The sequence below is a fragment of the Melanotaenia boesemani genome, chromosome 13, assembly GCF_017639745.1.
Source record: "Melanotaenia boesemani isolate fMelBoe1 chromosome 13, fMelBoe1.pri, whole genome shotgun sequence".
Taxonomy (NCBI): domain Eukaryota; kingdom Metazoa; phylum Chordata; class Actinopteri; order Atheriniformes; family Melanotaeniidae; genus Melanotaenia; species Melanotaenia boesemani.
Window position 1 is genome coordinate 36,606,292 of NC_055694.1, and position 21,694 is coordinate 36,627,985.

The 21,694-nt window shown below is 39.4% G+C and overlaps 1 protein-coding gene across 1 annotated transcript in view; it reads left to right on the forward strand.

Annotated features, from left to right (window-relative positions):
* Positions 1-2,835: 2,835 nt before the first annotated feature.
* Positions 2,836-21,694, forward strand: part of slco4a1 (solute carrier organic anion transporter family, member 4A1) — a 34,872-nt gene continuing 16,013 nt past the window's right edge. The window contains exons 1-8 of the mRNA XM_042005038.1: positions 2,836-3,920; positions 5,634-5,724; positions 6,013-6,134; positions 6,293-6,404; positions 13,884-14,038; positions 14,853-15,123; positions 20,040-20,196; positions 20,487-20,662. Of these exons, the coding sequence (XP_041860972.1) occupies positions 3,074-3,920; positions 5,634-5,724; positions 6,013-6,134; positions 6,293-6,404; positions 13,884-14,038; positions 14,853-15,123; positions 20,040-20,196; positions 20,487-20,662 (1,931 nt within the window). The 5' untranslated portion in view covers positions 2,836-3,073. The remainder of the gene's footprint in view (positions 3,921-5,633; positions 5,725-6,012; positions 6,135-6,292; positions 6,405-13,883; positions 14,039-14,852; positions 15,124-20,039; positions 20,197-20,486; positions 20,663-21,694) is intronic.

The following is a 21,694-nucleotide window of genomic DNA, read 5'->3' on the forward strand; positions in this document are numbered from 1 at the left end:
TTTACCTCTCCTTGATATCTTATTACTAGTGCTGGGCACGTTAACGTGTTAATCGCGTGTTAACACAATGCTTAATTAACACAATGCTTAATTAACACAATGCTTAATTAACACCGTTAATTTTTTTAATCACGCGTTAAAAAAAAATAAATAAAATTTCATTTTTTTTTTTTTTTTGTATTTTCTTTTGCTGGCCGCTGGCATGTCTCCCTTCCCTGCTGCAGCGGTGCATCTGACGTGATCGGGAGAGAGCGGGTTTATTAAAATAAAGAGATGTTTTCTGTCTGGAACAGGAAGAAGAAAAAAAAGAACCGACCTTCTCTTTGTCAAAATACAAGCAGATGGACAGAACATCGTAATTTTTAGACGGAAACTTTTTTATTACTATTTTTTTAATAAATGCAGTTTTAGTTTATGCAAGACAGCAAAGGTAAGACATGCTTTCTGACTTTTACAAACGTAAAGCATAAATCGGGTCTTCTTCTGCCTCTGGTTCGGTGGATCTTGGTCATAGCGAGATGAAACTTCCAGCTGTGGAATCTGTGAGATGTGATCTTTCAGTAGAGGAGTCGTTTGTTCGTGTTCATGCCGTGGGGTGGACACGGGGAGACATAATTTGTGTTTACATATTTTTTGGACTTTGTGTAGCTGCTCTTTAAATAATTTGTTGTCTTAACTGTGTTTGTTGGTGATAGAAATGGTTTTACTGAGCTGGTAGCTGAGATCTGGACTTTTCTGTGGATACCACACATGTTTAGAGTTACATCTACAGACCTGATGTTATACTCGGAAACGAGATGTTAACCCTTAACTCCCGGTAGCGGAGGCTGAAAATTAAAGTTTAGAGAAATTATAGGCCAGAAACCTGGATAATGAAGCACTGAAGGTGCATGGATGGAAGTTATTGTGCATACTGTGAATATTTCTCTCTCCTCACCATCTAGAAGCTGTGAGATTCTCATCCTGCTTTCTGTCTGTTTCACCTGATGCTGATATTTCATCACATATTGTTCCTTCTGTGTTTAGAAGGAAGCAGCTTCACAGCTTTAAATTCATCCTGCTGACTTTTTACCTTTTAGTTAGTAACTGCTGAACATTTCATCCTTCTTTGTCATAAATATGTGATTTTATATATGAAGAAATATTTTATCTGAAAATTGATGCTAAACCTGTTTATGTGTTTTAGTGCAGGGGTCTGCAACCCTTACTCAATCCAAAGAGCCATTTTTTCCCTCAGCCAGCTAAATAAAAACTACTTTAGAGACGCAAATGTTCCGAGACTTTTCAAAGGGCAAGTTAATATATATTTTTAATGAAGAGCCACCATAGGATGTTTGTTTATTTTTGGAAGAACCACATTTTATTTCTTTTTTTAGGTTCTTAAAATAACTAAAAACATAAACCTTTAAAAAAAAGAGGATAGACAGACTTTGCTAAGGAATGTAGACTATTTGTTGGAAAATGAGTGTAAAGAAAGGGTGGAAAAAAATAGTCCATGGTTTCCAACCTTAATGACAAGGAAAGGATAGATTTAAAAAAATAATTTTTAGCCACGTTTTTACTTAGAGACCATGTGGAAGGTCCAGAGAGGACACTTGCAGGCTCCAGAGTCGCAGGTTGGACCGACCCCTGATGTCGTTGTTTGTAACAACAAACTTAACTGCATTTTCTTTTTATAGCTGTAGGCCTTTTTTTTAAGGAAAGAGACATTTTGCGCGTAACGATGCGATTAATCGCGATTAATCACAGCCATTTCATGCGATTAATCGCGATTAAAATTTTAATCGTTGCCCAGGACTTAATTATTACACAAAGTTCTACCTTTAAAAATGTGATTATTTCGTTTTAAAGATGCTCCCAGCCGTTGTTTAGCTGTAAATCTCCACAGTGGTTTGCTTGTGACCATTTTACATTGAGTTCATATAATACAAAAAACCATGTCAGATCCGCTAGTTTCTGTTTCTGAGCCTCATTTATTTTACCATTTGCTTCTGATTTTATGTATTTATTTTTATTTATTTTTTGTTGCCTATTGTTCAGTGATAATGTTCAATGATAACACTCACAATACATCACAATAAATCATTAAAAACAAGTGGCCATTTTGTTTTTGATGGTGCTTTAGCTGAGATTTGATTTGTTTTTCCATAGATTATAAATGCATTTCATTTTCAGGGAAGAGGTTATTTTGAATTTAAGTTTTATATTTTAAGTAATTGATCTTGAGATAATTTATTGTATTTAAACAAAGAGATATGGGTTTTTAAATATGAAGTATCCATCTTGCAACAAATAATTAAATCTAAATGAACTTCATTGTATTTTTAGCGCTTCCTCTACCAAATAGCCTCACTCGCATGTCTACTTCAGTTTCTTTTCTTGGGACCCAAAATCCCTGGTAGCTCCCCTGATGACAAGCCCAATACATCCGTCATTTATGCTATGACAGTGGGACGTACAGAAACACAATGGTAAAGATGAGACACTCTATTGATGGACTTGAGAATAAACAGCATTAATGGAGCAACCCATGGATGTCGCCTCTGTGGAGAATGCAGATGTTTTAACAGATACTCTTTTCCTGGCGAGAGGGTTCCACACCTGCTCTAGAGGATCTCTGGGTGTCTCTGCTTGTGCAGCAGCTGCTTCTTTCCTCTCTTCTCATATTGTTCCATGAATTATGATGGCTGTCGGTGATATATATATATATATATATATATATACACATACTTTCCCATTGTATCTGATGGGAAAGTGTGTCTAAATTTTTAACTTCTACTGTGTATACAATGTTCTAAACTTAATTTGTCCTCTCTTTTCTTTTCCCAGGATGCCATTATGAGTCAGTCCTTCCATTTCATACCACCATGTAAAGATAAACAGCTACACCTGTGGGCACACGGGGTGTGCAGTAAAGCCAAGAGTAGATAATTCAAGAGACGAGCCTGACTGTTGCTTGACCAGAACAAGTTGACCTTGATCCTTTGCTGATTCATATTTCCTGTTTTCCACCTTGGTGGCTCTAAATAGAATACTTTTTTTTCTGGGACCATAAAACCTCACAGGAGTGGATATGCCAGTTTTGCTTAAAGCTGACTCCTCCTCAAGCTCCAAACAGGAGCTGCTGGACATGCAGGACTGTCCTCTCAGTGGGGGTCCCTCTTTGGATACCCTCAGTGCCATGGATTCCCAGACAGGCAGTCCTGTAGGTTCTGGTCCTAGAAGCCTGGGCAGCACCGGAGCTGAAGGCCCCATCAAGTCTTGCATTTTCACTGGGGCTTCGATTCTCCCTGGGCAGTTATACAGGGTAGACACACAATCAAATGCAGAGATTCCTCTGGCCTTAAAGCTTAGCCCAGCAGACTCAGATCAGCTGTGTGGCTGGGGGGCTCTAACGCCCAAAGGGATCCAAGTTTTCAACACCCCTCGCTGGGTGTTGCTCTTCCTTTGCATGGCCTCTTTTCTTCAGGGGATGATAATCAACGGCTTCATTAACACCGTGGTCACATCGATCGAGCGTCGCTTTGACCTGCGCAGCTACCAGGCCGGTCTCATCGCCAGTTCCTACGACATTGCTGCCTGCGTCTGCCTGGCCTTTGTCAGTTACTTTGGTGGGACTGGGCACAAGCCCCGCTGGCTGGGATGGGGGGTGCTCATCATGGCACTGGGTTCTCTGGTGTTCGCCTTGCCTCACTTCACCACACCTCCCTATGCGATCACTCTGCCTGAGCAAACAGTGTTGTGCTCTGCCAACCATACCAACAAGTGCGGGGACAAAGAGGGTGGAGGACTGTCCAGTTATCGCTTTGTGTTCATTCTAGGCCAGTTTCTGCACGGCATTGGTGCTACTCCTCTGTATACCTTAGGGGTCACATACTTGGATGAGAACGTCAGCTCCAAATATGCACCTGTTTATATAGGTGAGTCTGTTCAATAGACATACAGCATGGTGACTTTCCTCACTACCACAGAGTTTAGTTTCACATTTTCTGTAATTATATTATGAACAGAAATGGTAATTTGTGAAAACAAAAAGAAAAATATTGTGAAATATTCTTATAGTCTTCAGCCATGGCAACACAAAGTCCTGTGGTAACTGACTCTGCAGCAGTTGTTTTTTATTTGCTCCATCTATATGTGAATGTCAATAAAGATCCTGCTCTCAAAGCCATGAGATCACTCCTTTATAGAAACACCCATTTACAAGCCTCAATAAATAAATAAAAAAGATGTGATTGATGCATTTTTCCTGTTTGATTGTTTAGTCTCAGTCCTACTGCAGAGGACCGGCATCCTAGGTCACTTTAAAATATAAAAATATGTCCTATTATTCCCAGAAAGTCACGACTGTATGAAACCATGATCCACTGTGGCAGCTACAATACACCGTAATGTTGTTTCCTTGTGTTCTTGCAGCATGCTGTTGTAGTTTAAGTTGAGAAAACTAAGCAAATATGGTTTATATCTATATTTTATATTGATATTTTTGCTCCTATTTAATATTGTAACAGTTTTTTGTCACTCAATTGATTAATTTTAAAGGTTATCTCAGATATTTTTCATCCCTTCATTGATTTAATCACAGTTTCATACTCACTTTATGTAGCTGCAGTCTAAATCTTCTGCAGCACAGAGCTGTGTACTCCCCATGTACCCCTTGCACTCTCTGGATGTTGAGTCATTTAGGAAGTAGTGGAACTCTATCTGCACCTTGTAAGGCAAGGGAAATGTATTTTAACAGCAGATTTCATGTAGAAGACAATTCAAAGTGCTTTACATAAAACATTAACAACATTACAGTGGGGTGCAAGAACAAACTTTAAAAGAAATAAAAAGAAATTAAATAAAAACAGAAAGAGAAAGCTAAAATCAAACAGATAAAATGCCAGAAATAAAGCACCAGTGTGGGGAATTAGCTGTTCTGATAAAAGGCAGCAAATAGAAATGTTTTAACCCTGATGTAAAACTGCTGAGTCAGCAGATTTGCAGTTTGCTGGGAGTTTGTTCCACATGTGAAGAGTAAGAAATGCATAGTTTCTTTGATGCAGTTTTAGATATGTTTGCCGTTTGCATGAATATGGATGTCAGATGTATTTGTGCCTGATTATTCTGTATTTATGCAAATCATGAGGAGGGTTAATCTGTTACTGGCTCTCTCATCAGCAGACTACCACATGGTGCACTCTGTCCCCTCTTCATTCTGATGTGTAAGACTTTAATCTGAAATCAGATGAAAGTCTCTTCTCTTATGTCAGTTAGTTGCAACCAAGATGATAACCATATGGCTACAAATGAAATGGCTTAAGAACATATGTGCGCACATATGAAAACACTCACACGTGACTCTATGATTATGAGGAGCCAGCTCCCATTTCCAACCTCTGAGACTCATATTGCTTTCCTGTTTTACAGAAAGCCATGCAATCCAGGGAAGTGTTCCCAAAAACACACAAACACAATGCACGGGGTAGTTTTTCTTATGAAACAAAACCTTTCAGAAACAAGGTCCATAAGAAAAACAATGGCGTCCTTTTAGCCTGTAGGACAGGGGATAAGTGGGAAACAGGAAGTAGATGTTGCAGTCATTGTACTCACACAACTTGGCTCTGTATCTGTGGGCTGTCATTCTCCAGGGATCTTCTACACAGCAGCCATTGTGGGTCCGGCGGCCGGCTACTTACTGGGAGGATACTTCCTCAACATTTACACAGAGATCCACCTGACGTGAGTCTATCTAGCAGAATGGACAACAGTATAAAGTACATCATATATATATATATACACATCATATATATACGTCAGTATAAAACCGATGATTATGTAACCTGTCTAGAATAAAACTGACCAGAATCTAAATATTATAGTTCTCTGTAATAGTTTTGACCTGGATTACTGTGTAGTGAAACTCAGATATCATGACAGCCCTGCTTCAAATCCTGCTCTGATTCAAACTCAGATTTAAAACAGTGTTAATGTAGAACAAAGCATAAACCATGTGTGCTTGTGTAACAGGACAGAGATGACTCCAGAAAACCCCCACTGGGTTGGAGCTTGGTGGATCGGCTTCTTAGCAGGAGGGGCAGCTTCTCTGCTGGTAGCTTTCCCCATCCTGGCTTACCCACGACAGCTACCAGGTACAACTCTCATAAACTGCTCAGTTATACATCCACAGCTGTGGGGGGAACACGATTTCTAATATATAATTCTAATATATTAAAACATTTATCTGAGTTTGTAGAAGATATAAGACATTCCCTGTCAAGTCTTCGTCATCCTGTTTGTTCTTCTGCAGGCTCCCAGAAGCATGTGGCCATGAGGGTGTCTGAGGCTCACCAGCTAAAGGATAGAAGCCAAGCTACAGCTTTAGACCCACAGTTTGGCAAATCAGTCAAAGACATGCCAAGGTAGTGTACCTACTGTGATCTACATACAGTGTTCATGGTAAATGATAAATGGTCCACATTTATATAGTGCTTTACTGTACCTGGAATGATACCCAAAATGCTTTACATCATACACACACTGATGGCAGAAGCTGCCATGCAAGGCACTCGACCACGACCCATCAGGAGCAATTTGGGGATCGGTGTCTTGCCCAAGGACATCTTGACATGAACTTGACTTGGCTGAGGATCGAACCAGCAACCCTCGGGTTTCAAGATGACCGCGCTACCTTGCTGAGCCATGCCATCCCTTAGGTTACTGAGTGCATGTGCACATCAGGGTATCCCAATTGTTGCTTCATCTTCTACAGGCCCATTTATGCTCGACGCAGAAAACGGATATGCAAATGGGCAAACAGTTTTGCCTATTTTCTGCTTTAATTATGTGCATAATTTGGTCTGTTTTCAGGCAGCTTAGCTATTCGTCGCTTGAAGTAGAAGACAGAGCAAAACCACCAGAAATCATGTTGGCAATGCTAAGCAAAATAGCTGACATGCTACCAACGAAAGAAAGAAACCAGAAAAGAAGAGAATTAGGAAGGGAACAAAACAGCAGAAGAAGAATAAAGACGATGACAACAACTGTAGGAATTGCTCAAGCTTTTGAAGAAAGGGTATGTGAATGTTTAAAGCATGTTGGGCAGTTAGAAACAACTTCCTAGCAATGTATTACCGCTGCTAAACAGTGTCTGAAACTGACGTCACCTGCGGGAGTCAACTCTGAACTCAGCACTACTAACCAGTGGAGGAACTGATTTAACAACCATGGCAGCACAAAAGATGCACGGAAGTGTGAGGATGGCAATGTATGACAATGTTTAAAACTGTCATTTTATTTACGTATGTAAGGGAGGAGAAAATGGGCCTTACAGTTGTTTTTTGGCCCTTTACTACAAAAGTTTTCCAGAGTTTTCTATGCTTATGTGTAGTTTTTTGTTTTGTAGAATGAACTGCAGCTCTCTAACCAGGCTTTGAAACATTAATGAACATATATGTAATGAAGTAAAGAGCTCTGTGGAAGACCCGGTACCAGATCAGTGTTTGATTATCACGTTGATTTTGTATGCCTTCTGGCATAAGTTGTGTCCCAATTCAGGGTCTGCACACTTCGGAGTGCGTTTTCGTCAGCCACATACGTCACCAAGGTGCGCAAAGTACTGTCCCAATTCACAGAATTTGAAGGACCCTCCAAATTCACCCTTCAAATCCACACTTTGTTTGACCCCAAACGAAGGCTGCTGGTGATGCATCCTTCGGGGCCCCTTTTCTCCCAGAATTCATTGCAAACAAGACGGTGGCAAATCAGCAACCGAGCTCAGAAGAGTACCTATTTAGTTTAAATAAGGTTTTGACAAAGAAAGTATGTTTTTTAAACTACACTTAAATGTTACAAAACTAAAAACATTAAAAGCATGGCTGTTAAACAGTGACATTAAAATTCAGTAATATTTGATATTCTTGGATTTTTAAGGGTTTCATGAAGTGCGTGCTGGCATGAAAACAACAAAGCCTCTGACCTTTTTATTTTTTACTGTGGTGAGACAACTCAACGTTTAGCATCCACTGAAGTGTCCTATGAGTAATTTCAGAGGTTTAAGTGATTCAACGTCTTTGTTGTTGCTATGGAAAATCTTGTTGACTAGGTAGGCTGTCCCATTTCACGAACGTTAACCAGACTTCAAAGTATGTAGACTACAGATGACACTCTGTAGCCTACGTAGTCTGCACACTTTGAAGTGTGCAGATCCTGCATTGCGACACACCTATAGGCATTGCCAAGTGCCATGTAGATAATCTCAGGAATTAACCATTCAGCAGTAAGGGATAAGATGATAACAGGACCAAAGACAGTTATCTTAGACTAATATATTAATTCCAATAAAGCCGTTTCATAGAAATACATGCTCCAGTTTGCTCTGAATTCTCCATTTACAATAATTCTGGATGGTCTTTGAAGCCCCTCTCACCCCTTTAAAATGGTTCACAGTGGTTTAATCCACACCTGCACCAGCTGTTTCACTTGAGTTACGCATACTGCAGGTAGCCTATGGATAGCCACAGGAGCCAGGAAAAGTCATATCTTTCCACATGAAAAGAAAATTAGGTCACCAGAAAAGAAAGAAAGGAACTGTGTCAGGGAGCTTGGCAGAGGTCAGATGACCCAAATGCAGGACAGAAGAGAATATACCAACTTTAAGGCTATAATGAACGATCAATTAGACAGTCTGATTATTTTTACCTACTGTTGGTGCAAATTAATCAGATTTAATTTAATAATAATATCTTGAAAAATGGCTTATAATAAGGGTAATAACATAATAATTAGAACCCACATGAGAACCACATGCAGTCCACATGTCCAAACATGGTTTTGGAACATTTGTATGTGATATACATGTGAAGCACAAGTGAAGCACAAGTGAGCCAGCGGTAACATTCAGTTAGCAAAGGAAAACAATCAGACATAATGTTGCTCTTTGTAGAAACATTGCAGGTCTAATAAAAACATAAGTGGTCTGAGTAACTGGGGACTTGGGCCCCAGCAGAGCCCTTTGTCTAGCAATGCCCCTGCACTTTACAATCAGTTCAAGCCAATCTATTGTAATCCAATTTAAACAAATCCATATTAGCCTAATTTATAATAAGTGAACCAGCTAAGGAAACCAACGGATTGCATTGTAACTTGTCTTCCAGTTTCGATCCAACTTTCACGTAACTTGTTTTAAGCATCCATCCTCTAAGTTCTGTATAACATGAAGTTCTGATGAACAGTAGACCAGATAAGGTTTGATGACTGTGTCTGATTGCTGTAAAACGTTTTATATTCAGTGTTTCATTTTTCAGATTGTGAAATTGATCAAATTGACTTCAGGGTTTTTGAGCAAGTTATAAAAAAGAGGGATCAAGTCAAATATTTTATGAAAAACCTGTGATTGGGATTAAAATGTGCTAAGTCAAAGCATAGAAGCATGTTCAGAGATTCCTTCATAAAAGGTTTATAAACTACTTAGTTAGGGTCCTTCTCATTTAGCTTCTTGTGGGCAAAATAAAGCTCATGAGGTGGTAAAGGCTGCAGGTGCTTCTTGTTACTCAGCAGCAAACTTGAGCTAATGTGTTTGCTCCCCAACGTCTCAGCAATTCTTGGAGTGAAAATGACAAAGACTGGGCTTCCATGAAGAATCCATCCTAGAGTAAAACAGCTAGTTTCCTGTTTGTTTACACCAAACACATAGAGCTTGAAGCTGCTTTCATCCACTTGCTGTTCATCCTTTCCTCTGCTTTGCCATGTAGAAACTTGTTTGAAGCCCTAAATAATTAAATATATCTGGACTGATGGGTTTTTCTCCCGTTCAGAGCTTAAATCTAATGCCTGAAGATCTGGGGCCTCATTTATCAAACTGTATGTAGCAAAGCAAACTACAGGGGGCATCTGCAGCATAAAAAGGAAATGCTGCGGACAAAACTTTCAGATTTATAAAAGCATGCACACACACGTCCCCCGCCTGTTTCCATTTATAAGTCAGAATCAACTCTAAAGTGGGCACACATAAGGGAATGCCTTGCCCCGCCCTCATGGTGGCTATAAATGGTCAGATGAACACCTATGATACATATTCATCACATCATTTCCATGATGGCTTGGGAGGGAAAAAGAGAGAAAAGTGGAATTTTTCGGGGTGGAAGACTGAGATCCTGATGGACCACGGTGGAAACCGTAAAAATGTGTAATTGGTGGGGACAGCGCGGACATTACTGGTGTCAGAAAAGCAGAATAGTGGCAGCAGGTGGAGATGCTGTCATCACAGTGTCAGAAGGGAAGCTGGATATCTCAGTCAGTAGATTATGCGGGAGATTGAAGTTCGTATCTTACAGAGGAGAAAAGCATCTGCTAAATGACAGCAATGATGCCTGTAATTTGGTGATGTGTTTATAAAATAAATATGTACAGATACATCTGAGGCTGGTAGCAGTTTATTTAGGGTTAAATAATATTTCTATTTAGTTCCTGGGCGTTCCAGTTGGGTGGGCGGGGCTAAAGCTGTGGTTGGAGAGGGTGATGCCTGAGACTCCGCCCAGCACCCCAGCAGCCGTGTCCTCAGAGGAAGTCCTGCAAGTGCAGAGGGACCCATCATTGCTATTAACCAGGAGGACAAGGAGCTGCAGGAAATGGAGACGGTCTTGACGGAAATTGGGACAGTTACTAAAGGATTGTGTAAGAATAAATAAAGAAACAAAGATACAGATACAAATATAGTGTGACTTGAGGGCTTATATGGAAGGGCAGACAGGTATTACTCATAAGGCTGATGATAATGGATCACAGGTGGAATCCAAGATGGCAGAAGCAGAGGAATCCTGGGAAGTGTAGTGTCCAAACCACTGATCAGTCTGCAGAGGAAGTGGAGTGCACTAGTAGAGGAGGAGCAGGTGTGACACATTCTCCCACCAAGTTTGATTTTTATAAATCCCAAAAGTTGACTATATTTGGCGTACAATGCGTTTTGTACCTAATCCAGCTTTATAAATGAGGCGCCTGGGCCTTCACATAGCTGACATGACTTCCAACATCTTTGCACCACATGAACCATTTGTTTGGTTGGACCTTCATTTGATTGGCCTGAAGTACAGTAACCTGCACCACCAGTCACCAGTCTAATATTAGCAATACTTCAAAGTTAAAATATTTTTACTAACTGTAGTGGATGTTTATCATGAAATGTCTGAAATATAAGAGGGATTAATGACAGAGTACAAATTATTCGTGCATCTATAGTTTTTAATAGACACATTTTTAAAAGTATAAAGTTTAGTGTTGCTTGGAAAGAAATGAGGAGACGAGCTAATCAGTGGTGGATAGGTCCCAAAACTGAGCCCTAAGGCATCCCATACCGTAAAAAGGTCACTAACTTATTTTATATAAAAATTATTAAGAAATGTATTAATCCATCACCAACAGGGCAAAGACATGAATCGTATGCTGGCACTACTGAAAAAAACAACCTTTTATCCATCATGTGTCCAACCTCATGTCTCACATGTTATAATTAAATTTTTTCAATTTAATTTATTATGGAAAACCCCTTGATCTCATTTGCAAGGGGGACCAAAAGAAACATAAAGACATTGACATAATAGACAAAACAGTATTACTATATACCAAACATACTGTGTATATATAAATAAAGGACAATACACAATACGACTAGCACTTGCTTGCTTACACAACCCAACTTCTACCAAAACTATATAGAAACGACACAGAGTTTGTGTCAGTTGCAGTTTACACAATTCTAAATTAACAGATAAACACATAAACACATAAGGGGAGCAATGGAAACAACATTACAAACACTGAGTATTGAGTAGATTTCTGAAATGACAATGGGATGTTATTTACCTCAAAGATGGAGGTAAACAGTTCATTAGGGGCCTTATAAAAGAAGGACCGCCAACCTGCCTCCTTCCTCACGAATGGAACAATAAATGAGAGATTTACAGAGTTTCTTAAAGAGTAGGAGGATGACAAAGGAATTAAGGAACATTTTAGACATGGCGATGAGTCAAAATAAGCACATTTAAAAATAAATTGAAACCAATGGCACCGTCTTCTCCCGTCAGGCTGTAACAATTAAGGTTTTACAATGATGAGTTCTATAAGGACATCTTAAGATGAATCTGCAGAGTATTAATTAAGATATTTAAAAGTTTAAGATGTATGTCATATGTATTTTGATAAATTATGTCAGTGTAATCAATAATAGGTAATAGGAACTTTGTGAAAATTTTCTTTTTTATTTCTTGAGTGAAACAGTTAGATGAACGGTATAAAGGCATTAAACAAGCGTACGTTCTTTTGATTATGTAGTCAATATGTGGTTTAAATTTGAGTTCTTGGTCTAAAAGAACACTTTATCTCTCAGCTTACAGTGATATAGTAGAGAGTAGCTTTTTCCTGCTGCAATAAGTTTTCTCTTGATCTCATCAAACTTTCGGCGTTTCGTAGTCAGGTGAACGCTGAAATCAGGACAAATCATGATGCGATTCCTCAGGAAGATGAGATCTTTTTTCTCTCAAGCAGGATCTTGACTTTGTCATTAAAGAACAGGAGCTTAACCAGCAGTGGGCGAGGAGATCTGCCTTTGTTTGTGGAGTTAGATGGAGACGAGCCCTTTCGATCATTATTGGTGTGGCAAAACTCTCATCTCCAAATAGATAAAGTAGAAGTTGAGTAAGGAAGCCAGCAATGTCAGTACCTTCACAGCATTCCGGGAGATTAAGAAAATGAAGATTGCTAGCCCTGCTCCTGTTTTTAGTCTCATCAGCTTTATCTCTCAGGTAAGAGTTATCCTTTTCTAATACAGTGTCACGTTTCAGAAGATCTTCAACGTTATCTTCAGTACAGCTTACACATTGCTCCATCTACGTAATATGATCGTTTAGTGTGGACAGTGATCCCTGTATTCGATTTAAACTGGTCTGGAAAGATGACATTTTAGCATTTATATGTGCAGTAATTTCAGTATTGGTTTGTTGAATAGCCTCCCAGATTGTTTGGAGGGAAAACTCACGCTCAGTCATTATCCGGTAGATTGCTGAAAGAACTATAAGAATTGACCAGATCACTTACAATTAAGAAAGGAGGAAATATCTTTTCCAGTTCATTAAAATTATTAAGATACTATTTCTCCAAGGGTTCTAAGGGTCAAAATTAATGCAGTGAGCTGAAGCCTAATCATAGCGCACTCAGTCAGCAGCAGCCATCTTGGATAAGGATAATAAGTCTCAAATGTTATTGGTGCTATGCAACTAAGTTACTCTTCCTTTTTGTTTCTAGCATTACAAGGCCATTCTGCAGCTTATGACTCAGTCAACTGTTTTATTTTAAAGGAGGAAACAAAGAGACTGGGACAAACATGATTAACCTGCCTGGTTTCACAGGAAACAGCTATACAAGGACATCCTTCTCATACCCGCAGAAAAATAAAACAATCCTCATGGAAAAGCCAATAGTTAATTTCTGGTGTAAACAAACTATTTATATTCATCAGGTTAAGTTCAAGGAAACCAATGGTTTAGAAGCTCAAACTAGAACAATAGTAGGTTTGCTTTTTTTAGAAATGTAGATCGAGCCAGTGGAGAAAGTTTGAGGTGTTTAATAATGTTTTGCCTCATGTGTTTATTCTGTCCTATGGAGCCAGTCATGACTGCTGAGCATGACAGATAAGCAACTCTTACAACTGTGTTTACGATGAGTTCAGTGTAACATGCTGGGATTACACAGGATTACATTGCACATTACATCACGATGATAGATTGCTGGGTTTATCTGTGCTACTTTAGGGACGTCTACACACTGCTGAGATTACAACAGGGTGCTTTATTTAAAACAGAAGTTTAGTCACTCTCAGTTGTTTCTGACTTTTCTTTCTCTCTTCCCAGATCTGTGCTTCTTCTCCTAAAGAATCCTCCATTCCTCTTCCTGTGCCTAGCGGGAGCCACTGAGGCCACGTTAATTGCAGGCATGTCCACCTTCGGTCCAAAGTTCCTGGAGTCACAGCTCAGTCTCAGTGCCTCTGAGGCTGCCACATGGTTTGGTAAGTGAACCCTGTAGAAGGAAAAGTCATGCAACACATCATGCGGTCCTGAAAGAGGCAGTATTTGCCCCACCTCAAATTGGTGGATTTTTATTTTCTTTTGTACAGTCAGCTGAACAGTTAGTTCTCTTATGTTGGAGACATGAAATATCTCTACTTTTCCACATCATGCAGCTTCCAGTGACTTTTAAGCAATAATTTTCTGTCTAGACCTGAAGCAGGAAGGGCTTGCATCATGCAGCCTGACATCTGCAGGTCCAGATTATCTAAGATGCAAACTGTGTTGCTGGTGACTGAAGCCCAAAACAGTTACCTCTAATAATCATGGTCAGGATTCCCAAAGATAGAATTTTCAAATATACACATGGAATATTATGCTAATAAAGATATTTGTGGTTTATCATAATTCCTTCAAGGCAACTAAACAGAGAATTTCACAAACATTTTAGGCCATTTTCCATTCCAGAAATATATGAAAAGCTATAAGAAATTAAATGACACAAAGTAACACAGAAAATAATACAAAAACCATATAAATAACTGAATGAGCAAAAAAAAAAAAAAAGAGACAAAATTGACAAACAGAAAGAATGAACCTTTGATAGATGAAAAAAATAAATGAATAACCACTGCCCTCAGTAGCTGATTCTGTTATTGAAATTAAGCCACATCTGGAACAACTGCAATGAAGGACCAAGGCTGAATTCGGGGTAATACACTTTGAAATCAATGTTGTTGGTTGGTGCTACTTCTCTTGGTTTTAAAATGAAATCAAATGTATTCATTTTCATTCTGGTCTTCCTCACCTTCCAAGGTTACATTGTGGTACCAGCAGGAGGTGGGGGCACCTTCCTGGGTAGCTACATCGTGAAGAGATTGAACTTGCGCTGCAGAGGCATCATCCGTTTCTGTATGATGTGTGCGATGGTCAGTCTTCTTGCCATATTCATCTTTCTCATCCACTGTCCCAACATGCCCATGGCCGGAGTCACAGCACCTTACCAGTCTGGTCTGATGAACCAGCACCAACTGAACCAGTATAAACAACTGTATGGCAAACCCAGCAAACTGTACGGAAGAAACAGGTAGGCAGTGTTGATGCTGTTGCTTATACAGGAGGTTGCATCAAGCCTGTCTTTTCTTTAGTCAATAATCCAACTATAAATACACTCAAATATATCTGTAAATACCATTTTATTGCATTTAGTAGGTTAGTTGTACAGTGCTGAAGTCAGGGTTTGGCTTGTTACACGAATCTTTGTAAACAAACTCCCAGTACAACTGGTAAGAGTTAAGTGGATTTTCCAGTGGAGTCACAGGCAGCGTCTGAAAGACTAAGTCAGTTTGTATCCTTAGCAGCAAGAACATAAAATATTTCAAAGGTTTTAAAGTGACATATGCTTCCAGACAGATTATTTCTTCAAAGATAAACCTGATTGTCAGCAAGATAAAGCCAAATGGCATTATACAAAGAATCAGGCATTAAACTGGCTGCAACTGTAATTTGCTGTCTTCATTATGGACTGTTCTCACTGATGACACAATGGAGGCAACAAGCTGGTTTGGACCAGCTCGCACTATAATGACTATTAACCGTTCCTCATCAGGGATGGCGCAAGCAGACTGAAAACTTTACAAACCATGTCTGATGTGGTCAGACGGGATATTTTGAAAAAGGTGCACTTGTTGGTGCTGAAAATCTCTCTGATTTTCCAAATTCCTGATTTAAAAAAAAAAAAAAAAAAAAAAAAAAACATCCAGCTGACAGAGATATTGCTACCTGATTTACCTTGCCTTGACATTTACAGCTACCTGGTCGATGGACAGTTGCCCTTCACAGGAGCAGAATTAAAGCATGAAGTCAGATTAGAGCTTTGTAAATATTTCGTGCAGGATGGGAATCAAACCTTCAGTTGGTGAAAGTTCCCAAAAAAAGTATTTCCTCTTCATGTCGAAGCTGAGTAGAAACCAGCAGATGCAGATAACGTTACCATGATGTAAAGATTAGGGACATCCCGGTGAGATATTTAGGTATTAACATTACTAACAACTACTGGGAGAAAACATCGCTGTTTAAAGATGTTTTATTGAGACCACAAAGGAAAATCCATGCTCAGCTTTTCATAACCACTGAAACCTTCCGTCACCATAGTGATCCGCAGTGGAGGCTGGATTAGTGGAATGCCCACCCATCACCGTGGTGATCCACAGTGGAGGCTGGATTAGTGGAATGCCCACCCATCACCGTGGTGATCCACAGTGGAGGCTGGATTAGTGGAACGCCCACTTGTCACCGTGGTGATCCTCGGTGAAGGCTGGATTAGTGAATATCCAACCAGTTTTACTGCTGTCACATTTCCACTGGGAGAAACTGGAGAATGTTTGGTTAATTTTCTGCTTCACATAAAACATGATTTACATATAAAAGTCTTATATGACAGTCCTCCCAGTTACACATGAACAACATTTCTGTGTTGAGCCAGTAGCAGTACGCCTGCTTTATTTTTCTTTTTGCCACCCACAAACATCACCGATGTGCAGGTCAATGGCGAAAGCTGAGAATGGTTTCTAAGAAAATTGTACAAAAGAAGCCCCAAAAGCTGCAGCAATTTTAATATAATATAATATAATATAATATAATATAATATAATATAATATAATATAATATGTATATACGGGTTCTGATGAAGATGATGATCGCTGTTGTGCAGCTACACACACTGGCAGGTCCTTTGTGTTTGCCACAAAAGCTCTTTAAAAGCACTAAAAGACCATGGCTTTTTTCATCAAGTTGTCTGTTACTTACTTTTGTATTTTTATATTTACTTCTGTGCGTAACATGTCTACAAAAAAAAAAGGTTTTAAAGAATGACCAGATCTTCTACCCAGCAATGAGGAGTCTGCACATTCTCTTTACATGAGTACTGGACAATGGACATGCTAAGCCAACACCAGGTAAACATGAACAGTCAAAACCCATTAAACCTTACCTGGGAGTTTTGCACCGTCTGATGATATTGCTCTTGGCTGGTGATGTTGAAACAAATCCTGGTCCACCACTGGTGGGCCTGCTGTCGCTGCTTGTTGGGCTATGGCCGCCTGTGCTGCACTCACAGCTAGCTGGGCTGCCTGAGCTACAGCCGTCAGAAGCTGGGTTTCTATCATTGGAGGCTGGGTTATATCCACCACAACCTGGGCTATATTCCCCTAGCCCTGAGCTACAACCACCGCTAGCTAACCTTCAACCATCCGGTCCTGGACTGAATCCATTGCTAGCTAGGCTACATCCATCTGGTCCTAGGCCTCATCCACTGCAAGCTGGGCTATATCCACCGGACCTTGGGCCTCATCCATTGCTAGCTGAGCTACATCTACCTGGTCCTGGACCTCATCTACCACTAGCTGGGCTATCTGGGCAACGCTCACCTCTAGCTGGGCTACATCCATCTGGTCCCAGGTTACATCCACCGCTAGATGGTCTACATCCTCCTGGTCCCAGGTTACCTCCACCGTTAGCTGGGCTATCTCCGCCGCTGAATGGGTTACCTCCGCTGATAAATGGGCTACCTTCGCTGCTAGCTGGGCTACCTCCAATGCCAGCTGGGCTACCTGCACTGCTAGCTGGGCTACCTCCATTGCTGGCTGGGCTGTATCCATCTGGTCCCTGGCTATATCCATCACCAGCTGGGCTACATCCGCCTGGTCCTGGGCCTCATCCACCACTAGCTGGGCAAATCCCATCATTAGCTGGGCTACATCTTCGGCTTGGAGGTGTGTCCACCAACACCATTGTATCATTGTTGGTGCAGGTTCACACTAAGCTGTATTTTCCAAACTGCAAAACAAAGGTAGGCACAGCATCAGAGTTGTGTGATGCTTCAAATTGCCTTCATGCCAGTAAATGCCAGGCCAATTCATTCTCCCACTTTACAAATTCTGACATAAATCACAGTCAAACAGTAGAACATCCTCAGACATGTTTACATGTCCCTATGAGAAATCCAGTTATAAAAAAGTATCGATCTACAAGGATCTTCCAGACTCTTAATCAAGCGAGGGCTATCTGGTTACTGGGAGGACACCTTAACATTCAAAGCATGATTTCAAAATGAGAACAACTTTAGCACTTATTAATTGAGTCTAATTTCCTGGGGCTGACAGAAACCTAGCTAACAAGTTCTTCACCTGAAGGTGTTGTACACATGCCAGAATATAATGTGTTTAGGAAAGATTACCGATATTTTCAGTATGGTTCAATTACTGGATAAGCCAACCCGTTTAACTAATCAGTCAAAGCAAGAATTGATCTCCTATTCTCAAAAAAAAAAAAAAAAAAAAAAAAGACAGAATTTTTAAAACGTTTAATTTGTTAACCGGTCTTTCTGACCATAATGCCGTTTTTTTGGTTTTTTTGTTGCTAGAAAACTAATTAAATTGCGTCTCCAAATGTCTTGTAAAGTTGCTCAGAGCACCTCATCCTTTTATGATGTAGTCCCAAGAAGTCAACATCAAATTCTTGCTAAGGCTTTAATGGAGCTGGATTGGACTGGACTGGCCTCATGTGATGACATCATAGCAAACAGTCACATCTTCTTCTCCAAAATTAAAGATGTCATATCTTCATTTCCAAGGAGGAGAAAGAAAAGTAAAACCAGTAAAGGTAATCTACCATGGCTCAGTAAAGAATGCAGGAAATTAATTAGGAAAAGGGACCAGTTACTTATAAAATAACTTAAAACTGGTCTTACTTCTGATAGACAACTTTTCACATCTGCAAGAAACAAAGTAATTTACACAATGCGCAAAGCCAAGGCAAATTTTTATATGGCAATTATTGAATCTGCTAAAGGAAATTCTAAAAGGATTTGGCATGACATTAGTAAATTAACTGGTTAAAAAATAGAATTAGATCTACAAATAAATAATGAACTTGTTAGAGATCCTCTCGTAGTGGCAACCAAATTTAACCGAAATTTTTTGAAAATTCAGTTCAAGAAATCTCACAGCTTTTTACTTCATGTGAAAATTAACCCTACTCAGTTAACAAGTATTTGCCTATCTTTGCGATAGCTGAAATTAGTGTTTCAGTTGTAGCTTCCATTATAAGTGAATTAAAAACGTCAAAAGCTAAGGATACATATGGTCTGGACACAAATTTTATGAACCTAGACTCCTTGATACGTCCAATGACACATTTGATAAATCTGTCAATTAGACACTCAGAACCAGATCTGTGATCATTGATGTTATGCTTTTATAAAAATGTCACTGTTGTATGTTATGATTGTCTTTTATTTCTACTACGTCCTATGAATTGTCATTGACAATTCAATCTTAGTATGTTTATTGTGTGTAGTTGTAATGTTTTATGATGTTTTTATCTCTCTGACCTGCCAGGAACTACAGATGTAAAGTAGCCTTCAGGCTAATTCTGGCATATTTACATTTGTATTCATAAATATGCATTGTCCCTTTGAAATAAATAAATTATATATATATATATATATATATATATATATATATATATATATACAATATAATAATATAATAACATTTTATTTTTAATTACATGTAAAGGGATTTTTTTATTTCCATTCATTGTGTTTATTATTTTGTTTATATTCATAATTAGTGGGTGGCAGCATGTAGGATTATCCAGTCATATCCACTAAAGTGGTCATGTGCACATATACCACCCATACATAACATGAGTCCATTAGTAACCACTGGGTGTGAGAAGGTTAGAGACAGGTTTTATATTATAAGTACATTATTGGACTTTATTTTAATTTATACATGTTTTTATATTTTTGTAGAACAGGAGTAACTAGTTACTTGGTCTTATTTTAGACCAATCTTAGTCAATTGCTTGTTTTCTTGAAGTCCTAGGGAAATCATTCTGGATTATATAGTAAATGTGACATCATAAATGAGTGAATTTAAAGAGAACTGCATCCTTCTCTCCCCCCCAGTTCGATGTGTTGGTTTATGTTGTCTGCAGCTCATCTCTGGACCTTACAGTGGACTGTAACGCAGCCTGTCACTGTGTGAGAGAGCTTTACAACCCGGTCTGTGGGGCGGACGGTGTGATGTATTACTCCCCCTGCCATGCCGGCTGCACCTCCATCAACCACACTGAACGCTCCACGGGCAAACAGGTGCAGCACACACTTGCGCATAGGATTCATTTTCACACATCTTTCCTGCATGTTACACTCAGAGTCAATTACTTAATTTATAAAGTGAGCTATTATTCAGTATCTGATCCTTTAGTCCTGGAGTGTCCAGCTCCAGTGCTCGAGGGCCACAATCTTGGTGCGTTGGAGCAGGGAAACATGGAAAATCTGCAGCCATCGAGGGATGACTTTGGATCCCCTGCTTTAGTCCCATCCATGAATGAAGTGATCATCTGGTGTTCTGTGTTACATTTTATCTGTATGTGCTTTAGGTGTACTCTGGGTGTAGCTGTGTGGTGGGTAACTTCTCCTGGGGTGAGGAGGGCCTTGCACTGACAGGAAAATGTAGCAGCACCTGTCAACACATGCCTGTCTTTCTCTCCCTGATCTTCATCATCATCTGCTTCACCTTCCTCTGTAGCATCCCGGCTCTCACAGCCACTCTCAGGTGGGTGGTCACCATGAAACTATGAAAAGCTTGAACACCTCTATGTTGTCTAACACAAAATTACCCAAATTTGTTCAAGTTGTTTAACAAGACGAAAATTCCAGAAAACCTCTCAGTCAGTGCATGCTGATTTAGTCTGTTCACCAGTCATGGCTCAGCAGCAGACTGCATTGAGCTCCATTTGTTCTCAGTGTCAGGTGTGCTGCAGCAGAAAACATCCAATATATAGGAAACAGAGTACCGAGGGTGAGAAATGGGCTACTGGAAGACAAAATATACACCAATGGACACAACATGCAAACAGGGCACTGTTGTAACGCTACTTCTCTAGTACCCCTAGTGAGGGGGGCTACATGGATATATGGATATATGGATATATGGATATATATGGATATATATGGATATATATATGGATACTACTACTGGCTTCCAGTTGGAGTGCATCAGATTGCTATATATACATATATATATATATATATATATATATATATATATATATATATTAGGGTGGGGCAAGTTACCACATGAATTGTTCTTTAACGCAACAATTAGTTAACGCCATTATTTTTTTTTTTTGCTCACTGGCATTTATGACAGAAACATGGCATCCATGTCTCCCATCCCTGCTGCAGCGGTGATGATGTAATCAGAAAAAGCGGGTTTATTAAAATGAAGAGATGTTTTCTGTCTGGAACTTAAGAAAGAAAAGAACTGACATTTCTCTTTGTCAAAACCAATGTAGATGGGCAGAACATTGTGAATTTTGGACAGAAATCTGTTCCAAAAAGACTATGAGAAACTTTTTATTTATTCATTTTTAATGAATGTTTTTTTTTTAATTTAGACAAGACAGCAAAGGTAAGACATGCTTTCAGACTTTTACAAATGTAAAGCATAAATGGGGCTTTCCTCTGCCTCTGTTTTGGTAAATCTTGGTCATAGCAAGATGAAACTTCCAGCTGTGGAATTTGAGAGATGTGAGCTTTCAGTAAATATATATATATATATATATATATATGACAGCAGGACAGC